Source organism: Gadus morhua, chromosome 14 (assembly GCF_902167405.1).
Source record: "Gadus morhua chromosome 14, gadMor3.0, whole genome shotgun sequence".
In the NCBI taxonomy this organism is placed as follows: Eukaryota; Metazoa; Chordata; class Actinopteri; order Gadiformes; family Gadidae; genus Gadus; species Gadus morhua.
This window is the reverse complement of record NC_044061.1, coordinates 11,521,202-11,544,288: the sequence shown is the minus strand read 5'-3', so window position 1 is coordinate 11,544,288 and position 23,087 is coordinate 11,521,202. Positions and strand designations below refer to the sequence as shown.

General features: G+C 43.1%; 2 protein-coding genes across 4 annotated transcripts in view; one reads left to right on the top strand and one right to left on the bottom strand.

Moving 5' to 3' along the window:
- Positions 1 to 5,236: 5,236 nt before the first annotated feature.
- On the top strand, positions 5,237 to 14,974 carry ctr9 (CTR9 homolog, Paf1/RNA polymerase II complex component). The gene is made up of 22 exons (XM_030376150.1): positions 5,237 to 5,413; positions 5,883 to 5,981; positions 6,169 to 6,526; positions 6,639 to 6,728; positions 6,867 to 7,123; positions 7,245 to 7,352; positions 7,457 to 7,693; positions 7,842 to 8,060; positions 8,375 to 8,558; positions 8,722 to 8,810; positions 9,206 to 9,391; positions 9,485 to 9,572; positions 9,759 to 9,907; positions 10,001 to 10,117; positions 10,220 to 10,365; positions 10,476 to 10,547; positions 10,676 to 10,811; positions 11,096 to 11,239; positions 12,580 to 12,731; positions 12,826 to 12,907; positions 13,042 to 13,154; positions 14,208 to 14,974. Exons 1-22 carry the CDS (start codon positions 5,369 to 5,371, stop codon positions 14,617 to 14,619), a joined length of 3,483 nt encoding a protein of 1,160 aa, XP_030232010.1. The 5' UTR covers positions 5,237 to 5,368; the 3' UTR covers positions 14,620 to 14,974.
- A 1,429-nt stretch (positions 14,975 to 16,403) lies between these two features.
- eif4g2a (eukaryotic translation initiation factor 4, gamma 2a) overlaps positions 16,404 to 23,087 on the bottom strand; it is a 6,877-nt gene continuing 193 nt past the window's right edge. The window contains exons 1-20 of one of the 3 annotated variants that reach the window (XM_030376161.1): positions 23,076 to 23,087; positions 22,446 to 22,560; positions 22,184 to 22,294; positions 21,938 to 22,040; positions 21,719 to 21,850; positions 21,396 to 21,462; positions 21,151 to 21,302; positions 20,772 to 20,879; positions 20,440 to 20,610; positions 20,087 to 20,225; positions 19,793 to 19,953; positions 19,559 to 19,690; positions 19,219 to 19,344; positions 19,022 to 19,114; positions 18,717 to 18,932; positions 18,369 to 18,627; positions 17,924 to 18,128; positions 17,630 to 17,838; positions 17,394 to 17,515; positions 16,404 to 17,288 (exon numbers count right to left, since the gene is read on the bottom strand). The exon at positions 23,076 to 23,087 is cut by the window's right edge and continues 193 nt beyond it. In XM_030376161.1, the coding sequence (XP_030232021.1) occupies positions 17,223 to 17,288; positions 17,394 to 17,515; positions 17,630 to 17,838; positions 17,924 to 18,128; positions 18,369 to 18,627; positions 18,717 to 18,932; positions 19,022 to 19,114; positions 19,219 to 19,344; positions 19,559 to 19,690; positions 19,793 to 19,953; positions 20,087 to 20,225; positions 20,440 to 20,610; positions 20,772 to 20,879; positions 21,151 to 21,302; position 21,396 (2,160 nt within the window). In that variant the 5' untranslated portion in view covers positions 21,397 to 21,462; positions 21,719 to 21,850; positions 21,938 to 22,040; ... (1 more) ...; positions 22,446 to 22,560; positions 23,076 to 23,087 and the 3' untranslated portion in view covers positions 16,404 to 17,222. The remainder of the gene's footprint in view (positions 17,289 to 17,393; positions 17,516 to 17,629; positions 17,839 to 17,923; positions 18,129 to 18,368; positions 18,628 to 18,716; positions 18,933 to 19,021; positions 19,115 to 19,218; positions 19,345 to 19,558; positions 19,691 to 19,792; positions 19,954 to 20,086; positions 20,226 to 20,439; positions 20,611 to 20,771; positions 20,880 to 21,150; positions 21,303 to 21,395; positions 21,463 to 21,718; positions 21,851 to 21,937; positions 22,041 to 22,183; positions 22,295 to 22,445; positions 22,561 to 23,075) is intronic. The other 2 variants (XM_030376159.1, XM_030376160.1) reach the window with 2 other exon arrangements.

Here is a 23,087-nt window from a genome sequence, read left to right as displayed (position 1 = left end):
GCTTGGGACGAAAATAAATAAATGAGTAAGCCATTAAATTTATATTGACAGTAAACACTGTTTCTGGCTTGATGACAGTAAGGATGGCATGCCACACATTGTATAAACTTGGAGTAAGCACTCTTACTACATCAACATACCCACATATACACACTTTCGAAACTCATTCAGAGCTTTACAACACACAAACATTTGTCTTAAAGGTAAGAATCTCAAAGAATAACCTTATAAATGTATGCACATGCACACTCAAGGCTGGAAGGAACCCAAGTATTCCTGTTATTGTAACAAAAGATGAAGATTTAGATATAGTTTACCTTAAAAGAGCTTGCTTTGAATGTTCTTGCAATCTTGATAGCTCTGACTGTAGACCCTGTTAATGACAATGACCAAAAAATATTATTAAAAAAGAATACACTCTTAGTTGGAGCTTTCTGTTACTGTTATTACTTCTTTGAAGAAAAAGTATCACATAATATTGCATTTTAATATTATTGCATGATTCTTTTTTTTGCAACTATTATTTTACATTCCTTCTTTACATAAGTGGTGAATATAATGATATTTTTGGTGCTTTGTGCTCAAAACTAAATAAAATGCAGATAAAGTTAGATAACACATTATAAGACAGAATTCAAAGTGCTGGATAGTGAAATGAAGTGGTCAATAATTATTACATTTTTCAACCACTCAGAGATCGGGTCATGCTCAATAACATACCTCAATAATGTTGCAATTCTCCACATGGGAGGTTTTCATCTTATCCATTAGACTGTCCCTCTGAATGGGAAACAGAACAAAAGAGGAGTGAAACCAGGCTAAAGGAATGTTTTCTTTTGTGAAATGCAATCCTACATATTTACCATAGATATTTCTCTGTCTCGAAGTGTCAGCATGATAAGGGTTTCTTCAAGCTCTACCTGTGAATATCAAAGTCAAATAGCTTTTGCATCTCGTAGAATGCAATACAATAGAATAGGCACTTTCACGATTCAGTCTTACCCTCAATTCTGAATTCACTTTCCTTAGTTTATTGATGCTATCTTCAGAGCATATCTTTTCAAAGGCAAGTTTGTCATTCTGTGGGCAAAACACATTGATATACCTTTAAAAAACTGAAAACAATTGACAATTTTCTATCACAAAAAGACTAGTTCTTGCCAAGGAACAGTGTTAATATTTCGAGGACAAAATATAGTTAAGTCTAGGAGATTAATCAAAGATAAATCACCTTATCCTCAAGTATCCTGACGTGAACTTTTAGGCATTCAACTTCATTGCTCTAAGAACAAGAAGAAAAAAAACACATCTTAGTTCCACATATTTCTTGTCATGGTGAATTATTAACACCAAACCAGGATTGCTAGTTAGTTAGGAATCCTTACCAGTTTGGTGCAGCTGGTCTGTGCGCGGTTAGCTTTGTCCTGAGCTTCTCGGTGTGCATCCTCCAGCTCCGCTGACAGAGACCTGGCTCTCGCCACGGCCCGTTGGCCACTGTGGTAAAACCACACAAGGCTTACGCTTTTATTTGGTAAATCAAATATGGCTCAAATTTTGTTTTCTCTCATGGTTTGAAAGAAAGAATTCCCAATGATTAAATGAAATGACTCTTGTTTACAACAATCAAATGTGTCTCCAATTGCGGTTTAAGTCCTGTCTTGAAAGTTTTTAAAGAGATCTGATTCAATAAAAAAAAAAAAGAACCTTCAAATTCTACTGGTGTCAGTTTTAATAAATATCAAAACAAAATTGTACTAATAGAATACGAAACATTTTGCTCTTTTACCTGGCTAGCTTGCTACGCATCTCGATGATTTCAGCAGACAGCTGGAGATTGGCATCCTCACACTGAGCCACCATCTTTAAAAGCCTGCCGTTCTGCTCTGTCAGTTTGTGGTGGGCGCACTTCAGCTCGGTTACTGTACCCAACAGCTCCTTTGAATCACTGGTGACAAATAAACACATGGTGGAGAACAGCAATGCAAATATTTATAATATAATCACGACATTTAGCTGTTTATATATACAAAAAACCTAAGAGAGAGCTGACTGACCAGAAGCACTGCACCGTCTCTGGGAGAGCTACACTTTGAGGACTTGAGAAATCCAAACCTGAAAGTAAAGAAAATTCCGTGAAAGAACCTATGAGAGAGAGGTATATCGGAGACATTTTCGAAAATATTAAAAAAGTCACCATTAGACACTTTGGAAGCCTCCGGCCAGGGTGCACGAGGGTCTTCCACGTCGGCGCTGAAAGATTCAGACACTAGATTTCATTAGATTACCAGGCTTTGGACAGCAGTGTTACTGTGTAATCAATTGTAAAACTGCATGGATAGGTTTGTTATGTTTCAACCCAAAGTCCCCAGAAATTTGGATTTCATGCAAGACAAAATTACCTCTAAATGAGTTAAGCAGAAGTCTTTAAAGAAATCATCATGTTTTAATTCTGATGTGGAACTGATTGTATCCTTGTTTTGTTAAAATCCCTCGTGTGGTTCCTGCATGACTACCTTTCCTGGTGGCATTGGGCGATCCATTCCTTCATGGTGGAGTGGAAGGTCTCCCTGCTCACCACATGGTCCTGGCAGTCAGGGTCCAGCATACGCCTCAGGGCAATCAGTTTGTCCTGCTCAGCGCTCTGGCCTGTCATTGCCTGCAAGTACTGCATGATTGTTGAAGCAAGAACCTTCCCTGGAGGTTGTCAAAGGATTAGTGGTCAGTCTAATCAGCTTTTTAAATTTTTGGGGAAAATGTGGTGATGTGGGATTTTACCCGTGTTTTTTGTGTTGCATGCATCATATGTAATATCAAGGAGCTCATGTTCGGATAAACCACTGATTTCTCCAGTGTCCACGAGTGGTTCATTTTGGCCAAAGAAAAGGGATGCCGATCCTGATGCTGTGCAGATACAAATGACCAATACAAAGTGTCACAGTAAATTTCCAGAAATGTCTTCAATATCCTTATCTCCATGTCATCCTTAAGTATAGAATAAGAAACACAACAGCTTCCAGCCATGTAGCTCACCGTCTCCGCTGTCGGACATCTGACTTCTTATTTCTATTTCTGTGGAGCTGACTCCTGAATCCCTTGAGAGGGATCTGCCTTCATGTTTAGTTTGAAATGGGTTGTTCTCGGTTGCTGGATCTTGCCGTTTCTCACAGGGGCCAAGAGATGATGGAACATGAAACATCTTCTGTGTATTCAAGATGTCTCTCGAAGTCATAACTCAGAATAGAAGAAAATGTCACGATAAGAATACAAGATCAGATTTGTAAATATATATTTTCTAAGTCAATATTTAAGTCTTCATAATCACCTTGTAAACTGTTTGCTGTGCTTGTATGCAGTCAGTGGGTAATGCATTCTATAAAACAGCAAAACAGTGTAAAACAACAGTAAATTACAATAGCAAGCATCTCTGAAAAATCTGCAGTATAATAAATATCTGATTATATACATATAAACAGTGAAATAAGCATCCAAATAATTCCTTACTTCCCAGTCCCGGATAGTTTTCCAGAAAGCTTACAAATGTTTCAATCAGGAACATAATTTTAAGCAAAGGGTGTCAATCTTGCTTCACTTCCCTCTGACATTAGCGGGGAAAGTCCTCAAAATGCTCTTAAATGAGTATATTGCTTACTTGTGTTCACTGCTTCACATCAAAACCAGCTGACACCCCCCTCCTCCCCCATGAAGCCTCCTCCTTTGTAATCCTGCTGCTCGTGCTAGCCGCTGAGGCCCAGTCTGGTTCTGCAACAGTGATGCAGTGCCGTTAATGGATGATTTTAATTTTCATTCATCTGTTTAACATATCAAATGGATTATCTGGCAAAACATGCCTGATACTGTAATGAGACCCATGCAGTTAAATCAAACTACATAGAGAGGAGGCTTCAGGATTATGGTTAATCTTCACAAATTTCCCCACAATATAAATAGTGTATCTATTGTGTGTATTGTCTAGTATCAAGATATTCAACACAATTATGTGATTTAATCCAAAACTTTTCATTAATATTTTAAGGTGTTGTTGAAAAATAACAGAATACTAATAATTATATTAAATTATGATTTTTTGCTGCTACTACGACGAAAAGGCTACTAGTAGTATGACTAGCCTACTTCTACTAGCCCTGCATATTTTATTAGTAGCCCCAGATCTCCGTCTAATTTTTTTAATATATTTTTTTATATGAATAATAAATCAACGAAAATTATATGATTGTTGATCACAAACACAAGTACTGCATTTTTTGTCCTCCATTGGTTATTCTGTTAGCCAATATCTTGACATGAGCATAGTTTGTCTGAGCACTAGAGAGAGAATTTCACTACGCATGAACTGTATCTGAAAATGGGTCTGTGTGTGTCTGTGTCTTTGTGTGTCTGTGTCTGTGTGTCTGTGTTTCTGTATGTGTGTTTGACTGAAAGAACATTTCGTATTCCAATGTACTAATGTTAACATTCATACACATATGTAGCCTTTTTCTCTGGTACTGTAGCATGCAAATCAATGTATGAGAGCAGTTTTGAGGTATTCTCCTTTACCCATTAACTAATAATATTTTAAACACAGAAATTCATAAGGTATCAGAAAATACCTGTACTTTGCATGTAAGTAAGGTGCAAAAGAGCATAAAAAAACATAAACAAATAGCTTGTTTATAATTAAAAGAAATGCAGGCGGAAGATCGCAACAGATGTCCGGGCCCAGAATGTCCTGAAATCGTAGAAACGTTTTTGCCCAACAGGTTTAAACAAATATTCGCTCTCATAGGTCTAACAAAAAACACTGACCAAAAACAGAGGTATACAGTACCGCGCCGAACAGGTTCATTAAGATGACACGTGGATACCGAGTATATCCACCATGAAAATAAACAAACGTCAACTAAATCCAAAATATTTATTGACTCTAGAACTGAGAAAGCAATATACAACTTTATACCTCCTTTATTACATTCATAGTTATAATCGTCCATGATATGAATGTGCTATTACTATTATCAGTAAACCTACTGTATAGCATGCGTTTAATTTACATTCTAAATTAAATTCTGTTTTAAGTATCTGTTATAGGTTGACACCTTATAAATAAATTGCCATTTTAAAACATTATGTGACTTTTGATAGTAAACAAATAATTATAACCACATAGACAATTCAAATTCTATGTGGATGAAGCGGTACATACCGTCTGTCCTACGAGCTACCCGGACCTAAGTTGTAGCCCACACTATCGTAGCTTTTGAGCGGAAGTAGCTGCCGTCCCTAATAATAGCCGCACGGTGTGTTATTCAGATATTGGTGTAATAATATTTTTTCAAAGCAAAACCGAGCGGATTTTTCGTCTCTCGAGATGTCTCGGGGTTCTATTGAAATCCCTTTGCGGGATACGGACGAGGTAAAATGAACCAACGATAAACATGCTCTGCTATACAAAGTGAAAACTTGTACAGCTTTATGTTAGCTGACATTGCTAATTGACTCTTGTACTACCGTATTGGCTCCGTTTTAAAGTCGTGTCCTTTTAGATGGTGGCTAAGTTAGGTGTGTGTAGTGATGAATTATTGGATGATTTCGCGTCCTTTCGACATAAATTGTATTTAGTCATTGGATCCCTGATTGATCTACGCTTAAACACACCTAAGATCAAATGCTTTAACTTTTTGAGATTCACAAATTGATTTATAAGGTCCAGGAAAAAGGGAATTGTGCACTGAATAATTTAACCATGACTTTTCATTAATTGCTAATTCTGTCAAAGTTTTCCTGAGGATACAAGATGATCACGTGCCTAGGGTTATTGATTAATTGGACAGCATTACAAAATAATACGTGTTTTCTTGCTGACCAATGTTTAATCCCTGCAGGTAATAGAGCTTGACTTTGATCAGTTGCCGGAGGGAGATGAGGTCATTAGCATCCTAAAGCAGGAACACACCCAGCTGCACATATGGATCGCTTTAGCGGTGAGTAAATGCCGTTTTTGCCATTTTTTTGGCTCATAAAACATTCTCACAGTTAAGATGATCGTTAAGAAAAAAGATTGTAATGTTTATTCATATCTTAACCTTTTTGTACGTGTATTTATTTGGGGGGACTTATTTTTGTGTTAAAAACCATTTCTAATATAGATTTTTGTGTATATATCTTTAGTTGGAGTACTACAAACAAGGCAAAACCGAGGACTTTGTCAAGCTGCTAGAGGCAGCCCGCATTGATGGAAACCTAGACTACAGAGACCATGAGAAGGACCAGATGACTTGTCTGGACACACTAGCTGCCTACTATGTCCAACAAGCACGTAAAGAGAAAAACAAAGATGCCAAGAAGGAGCTCATCACGCAGGCCACGCTGCTGTACACGATGGCCGATAAGATCATCATGTATGACCAGAACCATTTGCTTGGAAGAGCCTGCTTCTGCCTTCTGGAGGGAGATAAAATGGACCAAGCCGATGCTCAGTTCCACTTTGTGCTCAACCAGTCCACCAATAATATTCCAGCCTTACTTGGTAGGTACTCTAACTGATTCACTTTTCAGGGAATTTTTTTCACAGTTTTAACTTTGTGAGTGATGTTCTTTTATTATTATTAAAATAATATTTGTGCTTTTCCATTGAACAGGTAAGGCCTGCATCTCCTTTAACAAGAAGGATTACAGGGGAGCGCTGGCATACTACAAGAAGGCTCTGCGGACCAACCCTGGCTGCCCAGGTAAGCACTACACTCAGATTGTCCCTAAAGGTTAACCACATTAACCCCTCTTTGAGGAGGGTTCACTGTGTTATTTTTCACCACTAATTATCTTCTTGTCTCCTGTACTCCTATTGTTTTCTCTTATCTTAAAACTAGCTGAGGTCAGGCTTGGAATGGGCCACTGTTTTGTCAAGCTAAACAAACTGGAGAAGGCCCGTTTGGCCTTTGGTCGAGCCCTGGAGCTCAACTCTAAGTGCGTCGGAGCCCTCGTGGGCTTGGCTGTTCTGGAGCTCAACAGCAAGGAGCCAGACTCCATCAAAAATGGTGTGCAGCTCCTCTCGCGGGCCTACACCATTGACCCCAGCAACCCCATGGTGCTGAACCACCTGGCCAACCACTTCTTCTTCAAAAAGGTAGCCTTCAGTCTAACGCTACTTTTGAATGCCCATACCATTGGTCCTGGCCCCAGATCCAAGTGTGACGTGACATTCATGCATTGTTCAAGCTGTCCAATTGCTAATCTTCCCTCCCCAGGACTACAGTAAAGTGCAGCATCTTGCCCTCCACGCCTTCCACAACACTGAGGTAGAGGCTATGCAGGCTGAGAGCTGCTACCAGCTGGCTCGCTCTTTCCACGTTCAGGTATGAGCCAAAACCATTAGTAGCCAGCATGCCTTTCTTGTTCTGTAGAAATTATATAATTTTGTGGCTGAGAAATTGTATTTTCCCTTTTTTTCTTTTTTTAGGAGGACTACGACCAGGCCTTTCAGTACTATTACCAGGCCACTCAGTTTGCCTCTTCCACCTTTGTGTTGCCGTTCTTTGGCCTGGGCCAAATGTATGTGTATCGAAGGGACAAGGAGAATGCAGCGCAATGCTTTGAAAAGGTGTTAAAGGCCTATCCCAACAACTATGAGACCATGAAGATCCTGGGGTCCCTCTATGCCACGTCCGACGATCAAGAGAAGCGGGACATTGCCAAAGTATGTGTATTTTATACCGTCTGGATTTACATTTCGTATGTTATTTAGTTATTGGGTTTCCTCAATTATTTGATGCTTTACGCAATAACATTCCCTTGAAAAAAAAACTGTGACCTGAGATGATGAATCTCTGTTCGCTCCACCAAAGGGTCACCTGAAGAAGGTGACGGAGCAGTACCCGGACGACGTGGAGGCGTGGATCGAGCTGGCTCAGATCCTGGAGCAGACGGACATCCAGGGGGCCCTGTCGGCCTACGGCACAGCCACCCGCATCCTGCAGGAGAAGGTGCAGGCCGACGTCCCGCCCGAGATCCTCAACAACCTGGGCGCTCTGCACTTCAGACTGGGGAACCTGGGAGAGGCCAAGGTAGCTACTAGCCCTCAAGGGAACAGAGTTAACCCCGCTGCAGGGCTGGGTAACATGTATTTTCTGTGTCTAATGTTTGCCTTTTAAACGACCTATTTGCATTCCATGATTTAAATTGTCTAGCGTGTATTGTATATGTCAATCGCATTCAAGAAAACCCAAGTAAAATCATGCTGATTTTATAAAGGCTATGTGTGTGTGTGTGTTACAATATACATTGGCCAGTCCTAACCTGGTCAGGATGGAGAATGTGGCTAATGGGTCAGGGTGTTTATCTAAAGGACAGCTGTATGTATGATGTCTCCTGTCTGTAGAAATACTTCCTTGCGTCGCTGGAGAGGGCCAAGGCCGAGGGCGAGCACGATGTGCATTACTACAACGCCATCTCTGTCACCACTTCCTACAATCTGGCCCGCTTGTACGAGGCCCTGTGTGAATTCCACGAAGCCGAAAAACTCTACAAAAACATCCTAAGAGAGCATCCCAACTACGTGGACTGTAAGATTATGGTCAATGAATTCATTTTGTTAGACCGGTAATCGTTGCAATATGTTAGATGCTATACTAATAACTATGTTTTGTTTAGCTATATACATGCTATACATAACCTTCACCTGTTGGCACATTGTTTGTGATTATGGCCTCTTGTCCTCAACCTTAGGCTACTTGCGACTTGGAGCAATGGCTCGTGACAAAGGAAACTTCTATGAAGCTTCTGATTGGTTTAAGGAAGCCCTGCAGATCAACCAGGTACTGATGCTGCATGGTAGTTTGGAAGTACTTGTCTCATTGATTGCAATGTAGTCTTAAGACAGACGAGAAGCTTGCAGAAAGATTGTTTTCCTGGGGTATATATATATTTTCATGAACACCGTGTCTTGATTGTTCAAAAAACATTGGATCCAGTTCTGGATTTCTGGATCCAATTTCTCGAAATGTGGCTACCTAAGGTACTGTTAGGCTGTAAGTAAGTAGGCTGTTGCATTTGAACACGAAAAAATATGCAGGGGAGGAAATGTGCAATGTGCAATTGCCATAAAACAAATGACAGAAAAAATATGTTTTACGCTATGCATTACACCACAACGCTGCTTTTCTGGTCTCCATCTGACTGTTCTTGACCTGGCTTGTGTTGTGGACCCCAGGACCACCCCGACGCCTGGTCCCTCATAGGGAACCTTCACCTGGCCAAGCAGGAGTGGGGACCGGGTCAGAAGAAGTTTGAGCGAATCCTGAAGCAGCCGTCCACACAGAATGACACCTACTCCATGCTGGCTCTGGGCAACGTGTGGCTGCAGACCCTGCACCAGCCCACCAGGGACCGGGAGAAGGTACGGAGAGGGTCACCAAAATACCAAAAGAATTGAGTTATATTATTCATGTTTTTTTTCGATATTTAATATTGTGTGTCTTTGTCATGACAGGAAAAGAGACATCAGGATCGCGCTCTGGCCATTTACAAACAGGTCCTGCGCAATGATGCCAAGAACCTCTACGCTGCCAATGGCATAGGTCTGTAAATGATATCCCGCTATCGCCATAGCAACTTTGATGTGCTCTCTAGCACTGACTCTGAATAATTGCTCCCATTAACACCGCTAACCATACCGCCCGACAACACGTTGAATGGACAAAGAGGGATACTCGCCGACGTGTCCCGCGCCGCGTGTCGCTGACGGATCCTCCCGTTGTGTGCAGGTGCCGTCCTGGCCCACAAGGGCTACTTCAGGGAGGCGCGAGACGTGTTCGCCCAGGTGAGGGAGGCCACCGCCGACATCAGCGACGTCTGGCTCAACCTGGCTCACATCTATGTGGAACAGAAGCAGTACATCAGCGCCGTGCAGATGGTAAAAGCGGCTCCCGGCGACGCCTTTTTTTATCGTTATGTACGCGTGGGTTTCCCCGTCTAACCCCTGCGCTGCTCCGACCCGTCCACACAGTACGAGAACTGCCTGAAGAAGTTCTACAAGCACCAGAACACCGAGGTGCTGCTGTACCTGGCCAGGGCGCTCTTCAAATGCGGAAAGCTGCAGGATTGTAAACAAATGCTGCTGAAGGTGAAGGGTTGGGATGGACGCTGTGGGGCGGCGGGCTGCTATTGGGTGAGCGTGGTTGGATAGGGCCGGAGTTGTAACGGTCTCCCTCCCACCCCTGACCAGGCCCGCCACGTGGCGCCGAGCGACACCGTCCTGATGTTCAACGTGGCGCTGGTGCTGCAGCGGCTCGCCACCCTGGTGCTCAAGGACGAGAAGAGCAACCTGAAGGCCGTGCTGAGCGCCGTCAAAGAGCTGGAGCTGGCCCACAGGTAGCACAGCGCCAGCCTCCAGCCACCGGATGGATGTGTCCATCCTTCTGGAGGTCCGCCTCCTGTCTCTGACCCCCCTTTTTTTTTCATTTCTTCCGGTTCAATCCCAGATATTTCAGCTACCTGAGCAAGGCTGGAGACAAGATGAGGTTCGACCTTGCGCTCGCTGCGTCCGAGGCCAGGTCAGTAGAACTTGAATACTTCAGATTATGCAGTTGACATGACCTTCAGTAGTTGCTCTGTATTCAGCGCAAAAAGACTGTGCTGGGCCTTGCAGTAAAATGGTGGTTTCTGCGTGTCTGTTTTGCAGGCAGTGCTCTGATCTGCTGAGCCAGGCCCAGTACCATGTGTCCCGAGCCAGGAAGCAGGACGAGGAGGACAAGGAGATGAGGGCCAAACAGGAGCAGGAGAGGGACATACTGCGGCAGCAGATACGGAAGGAACAGGTTCGTAGACACTTTGGCGAATGGAGTCAAACGTATGCCAAACACAAACACTTACTCATCAACAACGCTCGTGTTGTGATGAGTGTTTGATGTCTTACTCAAGCACGCCTCCATTGCAAACTCCTTGTTGCGAAGTTGAGCTGCGTTATAATGAAATGGAACTCTAATGTTCTGTTAGAGTTGAGGAATAAGGAGTCGTCCCCGAGTACGTAAACGGGCCTGTTTCCGCCTCCTCTGCGTTGAGCCTCCATGACGTGTGTTCTGCGTTCCGTGGGTTTGTCCAGGAGGACAAGAGCACCAGGGTGGCCGAGGACCAGAGGAAACTCCTGGAGAGGAGGGCCATGTACGTGGAGAAGACCAAGAACCTGCTCTCCTTCGTGGATGGTCCGAAGGAGACCAGCAAGGACAAGAAGAAGGGAGGCAGCCGTGTGAGTACCCTCCTCCGTGTCCCGACGACGGCCTGGCTCATCGAACGCCTCTCTGCCAGTTTGCCTCAGCCAAACATCGTTGGCCTAGAACAGAATTTAAACGTCAAAGCATAAAAGCATGATCTAAACGGATCAAGGATCAAAAATCCCAGACCAATTTTATACATTTGCAGTACGATGACAACCAAGGCTTATGTTTCCGGAAATATATGTGTCAATTATGGCACCCATTGCACTGCTAAGCAACCCTGGAACGAGGAATCCCCCACGCTGCGTTCCTTCTCAAATTTTCTTCTTTGCTAATTAAGAGTTTTTTCATTCATCTGGGAGGCTAGGGCTAAGAGGGTGTCATCAATATATGGCCTGTTATGCCCTTTGAGACTTTAACTGTGAATAAGGGTTATATAAAAGTCTAAGACAGTAGTGGTTGTGTAGGCCTTTGCTATTCTAATGTAGTTATTACATTGAAGCCTATTCTATATTCCGGGTTGAAAACTGGTAAGGATCCAAAAAGGTGACAATTCATGCCTGAAAACTAAGACAATCCGCATGCAAAATCAAACAGGTTCTATTTCTCTATAGGTGCTCTGCCCAAGTGGCACACAAAAGACCATCAGTGTGATCCAGAGGCATTTATTAGCAGCAGTTATAACTAATAATGTGAGATTTATTGTTGGCATCTCAAAAGCATCATTGAGCTGCTTTTGAGAACTCTTGTAAACCCTTCCTTCTGATCTGTATGTGTGTTTTTACCATGGTAAATGCAGTGTTGCTGTGCAAAATCGGCCTTATATTTAATTCTTCCCTTTCTGTCTCAACAATGTAGAAACTACCCATTATTTGCAGGATCTTTGTTCTTGCTCGGATTGAGGTGCAGGTTAACTAATAAGCCCAATCAGATGAAAGAGAATCTCGGCTCAAACCAGGAAACATACAAACCTTGATTCATCTTTGTGCAGGGTCGAGTTCAGCTAACCATTTTATGGATTTCAAAATGCAATCAGCTTATCAGGATCAGATTACCAACAGGAATCTCTGCTGAGCAACTGAAACCTTTGTTTTCACTGGATCAGGTCGATAGTTTTGCACATCAAACGGCTGAAGCAGAGTAGCAGAAAACTACTGTGAACATTCCTTCCCACAGAGCCCTTTACCCGCAGACGACTTTTAGAAATAGACCTTGTATATATATTTGAAAAAAAGTAACATTTTGATGAATGTGGACCCCAAAACTTCTGTCAGGGGGGTTAATGAGGGAGTCCAGCTCCCCCATCGTTTAAACACTGATCCTCCTCAAAGACAACCGTGTGTGACCTCTTATGCTCTCTTCTCTGTGGCAGCGCAAGAAGGGGGCTGACATGGATGAGTTTGTCAACGATGACTCGGATGAGGACCTGCCCTCAAAGAAGAGGAGGAAGAAGAAGGGCGGCAGCGGTAGCGAGCCAGATGACGATGAGAACGGAGACAAAAAGTCACGCAAGAGAAGGAAGAGGTGAAAGCCCGGCCGGCACACAGAGTAAAGAATCCCCCCTTTTGTAGTGTCGTCGAGGTGGTGGTTGTCTAAAGCGGCTGATCTCTGTTATTAGGCCTGATGATGGCAGCGACGAAGGGGAGGGAGGCTCACGAACCAAGAAGCAACGCAAGCCCAAGGAGCGAAAGCGGATCCAGGTTAGTTTTTGTTTCGCACTCAAATGCCTCCCCCACCCGGTCCAAGGAATATAAGAAATATCATCCAGGGTACAATCAGACACCGCATTGTGTAAATATGTGTGTGTTTGGGTTTGTTATTCCGTCCCATCCAGTCCCAGCAAGACCGCCTTCCGCCCTCCCTCAAGGGAAAGATCAAGTCCAAGGCCATCATCTCGTCTTCAGACTCCTCTTCGGATGAAGACGGCCTGAAAATAGCAGAAGATCGGTAAGTAGGGTTTATGCTGTTGTTTGGAGTTGGGGGCACATTACAGATGGGCCCATTACATACATCTATATTCCGCTTTATAAATTGGCCTACAAGATGTAACATTTCCAAATATCCAAAAAGATCCCAAGACAGATACACGCCATTAAACATCATTCAAAGAGATTAGTAACACCTATTTTATACAGTCACTTAAACGTAGTGTAAGCATCGCCCCTTCAATCCCCCTGGCCCCCTAAGACAGCGGTCTAGCCACGACGCAAGGCTCCTGGAGTCATCTCCTTTTTTACATGTTGTCTCGATGTTTCCTGGCTGCGCCGGTCAATGGGAGCATATTCCATATGGTTTCATTCAAAACACACGTATTTAGGTTCTGCAAAGCTCGGGATACGACCACATATAAAAATGGCTGATATAACAGAATGTGAAACGTGGATTCAAGATTCTACCGAGTGGTAAGGTCACGTCAACGCATGACCAATTCACAATGCGTACCAGTCACTTTTGATTTCCAATGAACGTTATCGACAGACGCAGACCCGAATGCCTCTGGACGCAGTTAGATGGACCTACAACGAACAGTGTGTATGGAACAGTGTGACTCACAAACGGCAGCCCTATGGTGGTTCATAAAAATGCCTCAACGGCAAAGGGCGCTCCTCTGTACCGTCATCATATTAAAACCCGCCCCATATTTGATCAACGGTTGGGATTTTCCCTTTGGCCAGTCTGCTGGTAATCAGTTTGAACAGAAGGGGGGCCCAGACGCATTTGCCGTAGCAAATAAGCTTTCAGATCGGTTTGGTTTCCAGGCTTGTCCTGAACTACTCCAACTAAACGAACCCTCCAAATGCGTTGGAAACGCATTTGGAGGGTTCGTTTAGTTGGAGTAGGTGGAAACACTTGAACAGGGAAGGGAACCCTTACCCATTGAAAGTAGAATAAATCTGTTTCAATGAGGTAAAGTCATCATAGACTCAAATAAGAAGTTATTGTGATTTTGGGGTAGATTTGCTTAATGTTAACCTCATGCCCTCATCTGTCACCACGTAGCACCCAAAAAGGCAGCATCTCTGGCTCGGACGACGAGAGCGCCCCCCCAAGGAAGCGCATCGCCTCGGACAGCGACTCGGAGGCCGGGGGGCCGAACCGCTCGGGCAGCGAGGCGGGCAGCCCCCGGCGCTCCGCCGCCGCCTCCGACGACTCGGGCAGCGACCAGCCCGTCAAGAAGAGGAGGGCGCAGCGGCAGTCGGACTCGGACGAGCAGTCGGACACCGGGAGCAAGAGGGGGCGCCGGTCGGGCTCCGACGACGACGACGACGGGTCCCGGCCCGGCTCGCCGGCCGTGGCAGCGTCGGCCCGGGGGTCCGACGCCGGGTCGGACAACGAGGGCTCGCCGCGGCGTTCCGACAACGGCTCGGAGCCGGCGCGGTCCGCCCGAGGCTCGGACGACGACAGCGATTGAGGGAGACCGACTTCAGAGACTTTTCTAGGAATTTGAGAAGTCCACCTGTCTGGAGCTGCGGTTTTATTTTTTTTTACATGGGTCTGTTTCAATTGCAGGGACTTTTGTTTTGTCACTCACAATAGATGTAGATTTAGAAACGTTTTGTAGCCTAAGTGTATACTAGTCATGAATAGTTGGATGTGCCACAAATTGTGAGAGGTCCAGAGGGGTAAACCAGATGTCCTTTTTTATGTTTGATCACATCTTAATTCAACTTCTTAAAAAGATTTGAGTCGGTTTTTCCACAAAAGACCGGTACAAACACTGACCGAAAAATGAGTTACACACATGTAAATAAAATGACTAAGAGTTGTCCAATGCGTCCATTGTTTTTGTACTGATACACTGCCATCCTCAACGGCAATCCATTGCAAACAAAACATCTTACCGGTGAAACTCAAATGTTGAATATCATGCAAGAGATAGTTTCCGTAGTTCAAATAAAAATGTGAAGCCAATACTATATACTCATTACATGGAAAGTGAGATATTTCATGCCTTTATCATTTTGATGATTATGGCCTACAGTTTATGGAATCCCCAAATTCAAAAGCTCCAACAAAATATTAAATTAAAGGATTTTATACACAGAAATGTCGAGCCCTCTGATAATCATGCATATGTACTCACTCAGTACCTGGTTTGGGCCCATTGCGACGTGGATGCTCAGCCTGTGGAACTGCTGAGGTGTTATGGAAGACCAGGTTGCTTCAATAGTGGCCTTCAGGTCTTCTGCATTGTTTGGTCTAATGACTGATCTTTCTATGGCAAAGCCCCATAGATTCTCTATGGGGTTCAGGTCAGGTGAGTTTGCTGGCCGATCAAGCACAGTAATCCCACGGTCATTGACCCAGGATTTGGTACTTTTGGCAGTGTGGGCAGGTGCCAAGTCCTGCAGGAAAATTAAGTCAGCATCTCCATAAGGCGTGTCTGCTTAAGGAAGTATGAAGTACTCTAAAATATCCTGGTAGACCCAGCAGAAGACATGGCTCCCCAAATCCACACTAGAAACTTTAGAATGGACTTCAAGCATCTTGGATTGTGTGCCTCTCCATTCTTCTTCCAGACTCTTGGTTTCCAAAAGTAATGCAAAATTTCCAAAATTCAATGATGGTTTAAAGCACAGCTGTCAGGTCAGCAGTCTTCCGCATGATTTTACCAAACATGACTGAAGCCATTTGCAGGCAGGCTGAGGAAACCTGAGCTGATTAGTGTGACACTTACAGCCTATACTGAACATTTGCAGAGTCTAAAGACTAGTTTCACAATTTGAATTACCAATACTTTTTTTACACGATAGTTTCACCTTTATATTGGTTTGCGGGAGTTGAAAATAATTTGCCACTGTTGTAATGGAATGTTCATGCTAACCTGAGACCTGTTGACGTGACCATGCCCATAGCCAGTTATGAGGTCACCGAGGTCCAGACCTCTAATCCTTCGAGATAAACTACAATACTGCACAAAACTCAGCATTTGAACTTCTCAGATGAGAAAATGCTTTATTTACTTGCGACGTGTTACTTTGTTCACCGTGTTTGACTGTAATGAGTGCACAACCCGTCCCAAACAATTGAAGCCTGTACCACATCTCCCGGGCCCCACCATTTTTCAAACCTCAGCTACGGCCCTGGATGTGACACAGGATTTACACAATAGTTCGGGCCAATGGTAGTTTCAGTAAAATAAGATAATCACTGCAATAGTACAGGCTTCCTTGAATTTGAAGAAGGACAAAAATGTATTTTGTTGAGTTTTAACTTTATTGAAGAACAACTATTGCACAGTAAAGTCATAGCTCTTACAGTACAGTAACCTTTTTTAAATAGAATTAGAAAAAGTTTTAAAAATCAGACATAAATTTCATCAAAATTGCTAGGTAACAAAACAATGTCTGGATCAGGCAAATATGAAAACAGTTTTAACTTGTCAAACAAGATGCTGAAAAAAAAAAAAAACCATTTAGTCCTCTTAACAATTTAAAAACAGTATTTCTTTGGCAAATGCTGGTCTTATGTTACAACCTGAGGCGCAGATGGTGTTGTCTGTTAAGATGTAAAAAAACAAGTTAAAGTATGATTGTACAACACGGCCACATGATTCCCTCTCATCGGCCAAATGCATTTAAAAAGAATTCTTAAAATGACCAAAATATTTTGTTAATGAGATGAAATAAATAAAGTTTAAGCAAATGTATCTTATGGAGATGCCTTAAAAATAAAATTGTTATTAAAGACCACCATTCAGAACTCAGCATGAGCACAAATAACCTGTATAAACGACTGAAGAAGACAAACTGCCTCTAGGATTCACAGCGCAAAACCTAGAACATTTTGTTGGCGCCAAGACATTGGAACCCATCAGTCGGCCAGAAGATGACAGCCAAGAGGAATCTAAGTGATTTGGGAATTATTGGCAGGATATTTGCTAAAACAAATTAAACAGCGAGTAACAAAATGGTAAGTCAAGAGGGATGGTTGAAATGGGGCACAGAGACACAAGAGGGGGGAGAAAACTGCAACTTTGTATCATAATCATAACCATAAGGCTTTGGTTCAGTTTCAGTCCTCTTCCCCATCAGACTCCTCTTCCTCAGCCGTCTCCAGCCAGGTCAGCCACTGGTTCACCTGCAGAGGAAGGATTCACAATAAGGTCAACACAAATGCATGCATATTGTCCTTCCGCCGAGGAGCCATGCATGGTGGCTTATGAACACATCAGTGCTAAATTACCTGAAACAAGGCTTTTCCTTTTCCTGGGAATTCTTGGACAATGTCTTCTCGCCAAGCCAAGAAAGATTCCTCTTCGATGATCTCCATATCGTACAGGTTGACAAAGTAGCGCAGCAACATGCCTGCCGAAAGTGTTCAGAGGAAATTCAGTTAGAAAAGTAGGCAGTGACACCCGTTTGACTGCCTTGTAACATGCACACTGCTGTACACGCGGGTCCAAGATAATGTGCACATACCTTTGGGGAAAGCCTTGGAATTGCAGTGGACCTGCAGGGCGTAAAGGGCACAGACTTGCAGGTCAACTTGATCATGCAGAAATTTCTGCGCCACCGGTTTGAAATCCTGCAGCATCTGTTTCTCCTGGTCCATCTGTTCCTTAGTGGGGGCTGCAAGCTGTTCTTCCTCGTCATCAGCAAAGATCTTGCAGTCTATGAACTGCAAGAAACTGATAGGAGAGGGCACGATCAATACCTGAGATTCAAACAGGGTTCACATCAGGAGAATAGGTTTTGGTTTTTCAGTGATTGTACCTGGTGATCAGGATGTTGACGAAGCCCGGGTCAGTGTGGAGCTTGAGGGAAATGTTGTCCCGGATCCACTTGTATATGGACTGGGGAGAGGGGTCTTTCTTGAGCTGATTCAGCAGCTCCTTCTCCAGCTTCATCAAGGGGAACAAGAAGCCCAGGCCTCTGCCATCCAGGACCTCCAGCATTCTCTCCTTGTTTTGGTCACACTCTGCAGGATTGAACACAAAATCATTAGCCAAAGGCATGACTTTCCGTACCATTATTAAAACACAGGTCAAGTGCTGAATGGGAATTTCTCTACTTACAGGAAAAGTGCTAAATTGAACGGCTCATGGTAATTTGTCAATTGCTATTAACATCGTCATACAAGTTATCCGAGGTAAGCAAAGAAAGCACTCTTCAGAAATCAATACTCAAAGACACACAAGTCAGCCATCTTACTACATACCAGGTAGCATCTTGCTCATGTTGACCTTGCTCTGCAGGAACAGATCAGTCAGCCAGTCAGGATCGTTCCTCTTGGCGACCTGCTGCAGGCAGAGCAGGAAGAGGGGGAAGTGGTTTCCATTCTCCAGGGGACTGGCCAAGTCGGCGATGCTCACCAGGTCGGCGATGATGGCCCGTGCGCAAAACTGAGCCAAGTAGGACTTGACCTTAGGAATCTGGTCCTCAATATTGGGACACTGGTCGAGGACGCTTAGAAAAGCCTGGCGAGAAGGGAACCAAAACGTGAGGTTAGACTTGATGTTGTAGAAAGGAAGGCAGCAGAACTCTTTCGGGAGGTAGTGAAACCAACCTGGATGAGGTTTTCCCCGGTGACGAGGCCATCGGTGCAGAGCCCGTGGATCAGCACGCTAGTCTGCTCCTGCTCCTCGTCCGGGCGCTCCAGTGAATACACCACGAGCTTCCTCAGCATCTCTGGTACAAAGTGTTTTGGGGCCTTCATCTCCTTCACAGCGTTCACAGCCTCCTCGAGGTCCTTGCTGCTGAGGTATTTAACCAGCAGGGCCTCCTGAAGGGGAAATGGGCAACGTTATGTCTGCATCCAAGAATGACACCGGTCATACTAACAAAAAATGAGTGGAATAAAGAAAAACGCACGGTCATTGTAAGCATTTCTTCCTTTGAAAGCGTTTTCTTGGTGGGCTTTGGAGGCTTCTCCTGAATTGGTAGAGGGTTTGCCTTCAAGCCAAGCTGTCGAGAAACAAACAAACAAAAAAAAGGCATGGCAAGTTAACATGGGGCTTCTATAGTGGGATATGTGTTTAGGTTAAGGAAAACCTTATGCATATGCTTACTTCTGCCAGAGGAGGTGTTCGTGTGCGTATTGGCTGAGCACTAGGAGGAATCATATTTGGAGTCTGTGGCTGCAGCTTCGTCATTTGAGTTTTATTAAAACTGAATTGTGCAGGTCTTAGACTTATCTAGAAAGATAAAGGCAACCAGTGTTACTTCAAAATAAGTATTCAACCAAATGTCACATCAGGGTTAGAGTGAAAGCTTTTTAGGTATAGGCCTATAAATAACTTAAGTCTTAAAGTATGCAAATATTAACGGTTAGGACTGTGTAAAAAAAAAAAGACTTTATAATTGGTTGTTAAATTGGACCAAAAAGAGATAAGAACTTCAGTTTTGTACCTCATCTACTCCAAGGCGGCCCTTCTTGACAAATTGCGGTCCCCCATTCTTAGACTGCTGTTGCTGCAGCAGCTGCTGCTGCTGCTGCAGCATTGAGTGATTCTGGTTCGGGGTTTTGTACAGAGTCGGTCCCTAGAACAAAATGCAAAAATTACTCAAAATCTTCGCGTTTGTATAAAATAAAAAAATCCAAAATGAGAGCGGCAGGCCTAGTGGGGAATAGAAGTTATTTACCTGGTTGGGTTTGATCAGAGTTCTGCCTCCCATGTTGAACTGAGACTGGGACGGGGCGTTGAGAGCATTGTGGCCGTTGAAGCGCGGGTTAATACGGTGGCGGTCCATATTCGGGTTATAGCAGTCTTCAATCACCCCTGGGCCTGTGCCAATACCACTGCCTATTGAGCAAAAGAACACGTTATACTCCAGGGACGATAGGAGAAGACCATTTGGACATAATTTTTAGGCAAACATGTCAATGCTAAAAACAGTAGCACATCCCTACAGAGGAGGTGTTTTGGATTCACATACCAGGCATTTGCCCAAACATATCAGCCAACCCCCCCAGGGTTCCCCTGTCAAGCTTGTGAGCAGATGACAGGAAGACGCTCTCCATGAAGAAGTTATCCCTCATTTCCTGGGTCAGGTTGTGACCAAATATACCTGCTTCCTGCATAAAGGGAAAGACAAAAATCGATAAATACACACAAAATAATTAATCTTCAACGTTTGCTATCCTTTGACTGAGCATTGAGGAAGAACCCTTCAATTACAATGGTGACTAGTTAAAAAGTGGTTAAAAAAATGAAGGAAAGCAATGTGAATTTATAAAATAATCTCATTCTATTTCGCTATAACAAAAAACAAATGGAAAATCTCTTTACCTGACGAATCTGATTGATGGTCTTGGGTGTGTTGTCCATGAAAGGCTTGCGAGGAACCCAATTGTTCTCACGCAACTCCACTATGTCTTGTAGCAAGAAGCGGATCCTGGCAGACAACTCCTTGCTGTTCATCAAGCAATCCATTCTCCGGAAGTACTGATCCATTAAAGACTGCAATAGAAATAGCAGCAGTAATTAGAGGTGTTTTAAAAACAAGTAGAATTTCACCATTTAAATCCACGTTTTATGGATTAACAGCTTCAATTCTGTGCAACACTAGGTAGGCCAGGTGCAGTCATGGCAATAAGGAATCTGATGCAGATGGGGCTAACCTTCGCCTTTTTATGATCCAGTCTGGGTCCCACTGTTCTCATGATCTGACAGAGGCATTCCAGGTCTTCTCCCATATCATTAACCTGGGTTTTCTTCTTTTCCAGAAGCTGATTAATAAAAAAAAAAAAGGCATCATAACACACCTCAAAATGCATTTACATATGAATCATGTTGAACTTCACGTGCTCGCATTAAAAGGAAATTCTGAAATAGTCTCAGAGGATGTCACTTTACATGTATGTTTATAAACTACATGTGTATACTATTGGAACTTGCTATCCAGCAAAACAATCTTAACATGACACAATTTAGATAATAAAGTACATTTCTGCAAATTGGCCGTTAATAAACACCAAATTGATACTTTTCTAAACATACCGTTTTAATACACTTATGAAGGATGGATTCATGGATGAGATTAAGTTTGCCAAGCTCCCCAATGAATTTGATGTTTCCCAGCATTTTGATCTTGGCAATTGTGCGTTGCTCTTCCTCCTCGGTTGTGAGAGGGCCATCTTGTTTATCGTACACTAAAATGTAGTCAAGATAGGATTTCAGTTAATTCAATGCAATTTGTATTAATCAATGAATTTTATGTCAACCCTATTTGATAAACAACTCACTTTCAACATTTTTGGCACGATTCTCAAACTCCTCTTGAAGGTTAGAAAGAAGAATACGCCTGAATGTCTGAAAAAGACAAACATAAAAATTACATCCAGAATACAGTTATCAAAACGTACAGACTTTTATAAATGCCAGAGTGTCATTGAATGCAGAGATTGAGATTTCCAATGGTGCAATTAATTTATGACAGGTGACACTCAATCTTGAAAATAAAGTATCGGCCATACCATCAATTGCCATTTACTAGCAATGAATAAATGTAGACCTGTGCAAGAACAGATCAAGATACATTCTGGACAGTGATTTTCAAACATCTTACTGTGCTCTGCTTTTGTGTAGTTTGAATCTCTGGGGATGAGCTGTCAAAGTTGGGTGCTTCCTCTGCCAAGCGGAGACATAGCTGAGCATATAGCAAGCTATACTTTGGCTCTTCAAGGGCTTTGTCAACAATCTAAAAAAATAAATACATGCATGAAGCAAAAGTTCATTTTGACCAGTTACAATTTCAATAAGGTGAAATAAATAAGCAAATACTTACCAACAAGATGATCCCCTTCAGGACAACTTTAGACTCTATGCCAGCGTTCAGAAGGTCGAGGCATAGCTTGTCAAACTTCTCAGGGGTAAGCTTGTTGAGTATGCTAATAAAAGAAAAAAGAACGTGTCACCAGTCACATTGGAAATAAGGTTCCGTCGTATCAAAAATAAATTAAGATAGTTATGTGGGACCTATTGTCATGTAGGCAAGCATCGGATTGCTTGATTTTATTGGACGTGAACATACCCTCTCACTTTGCGGAAGGTTTTGTCATGTCTCCCTTTTTCATTTAAGGCGTCTTGCCTAGAAGGCACCCATCGCTGAGGGCCCCCTCCTGAGTGTTTGCCGGGGAACTTGCTGCAAGGAAGGAAGGAGGGAAAGCATAAGCTTGGACCTACTCCGTTTGTACCGTGGGATTTAACTAGGCTAGTGCAGACACGTTATACAAATGTTGCCACATTAACAAAGGAAACACATTTTTATTAAAATAAGGGCAAAGGTCACAGACCTGAAACGACAAGCACTCCCTTCTGCAGCGAAACTCTCCACTTTGGCGGTTTGACAAGGATTTATCTTAAAAAATAACGAGTTACTGGGCTGGGATGGGGCTGGTGAAACGAGGCCTGAAGAAGAAAAAAAGCCTGTTCGGTGAACTGGATTTTCATCTACGTATGAACATGTTTAGTACAGCGACCCCTGGAGGCAGGTTTGCTCAAAGTACATTCTTTGCCTTAATGTTAAAAATAATGACATACTAGGAAACAAATACAACACATAAAGAAGATAACGAACGAGGCGTTCGGCGAAATTGGATAGATGTGTAAAAGACGAGGGTATTTTTTTGGTTTGCGTAATCGCATTCAATGCTAGTATCTAGCTGCTAACCTAGCCATCCTTATTCCCGTTAATACACCAATAAGACCCATTTCCCAGCAGATGAACGAGACATTAATGGCCATTATTATTACAATAACGTCCACCGCATATGTTTACACGATATGATTTATCTTAACTCGATTATTTTTAAGAATAAACAATTTCTTAACGCTCCCGGCTAGCTAAAATAGCTAAACCGGTGTCACCCCGTCAAGGGAACTAAAAAAGCAGGCCTAGATAATCTACCGCAGGACGTCATTACCTTGATCCAATG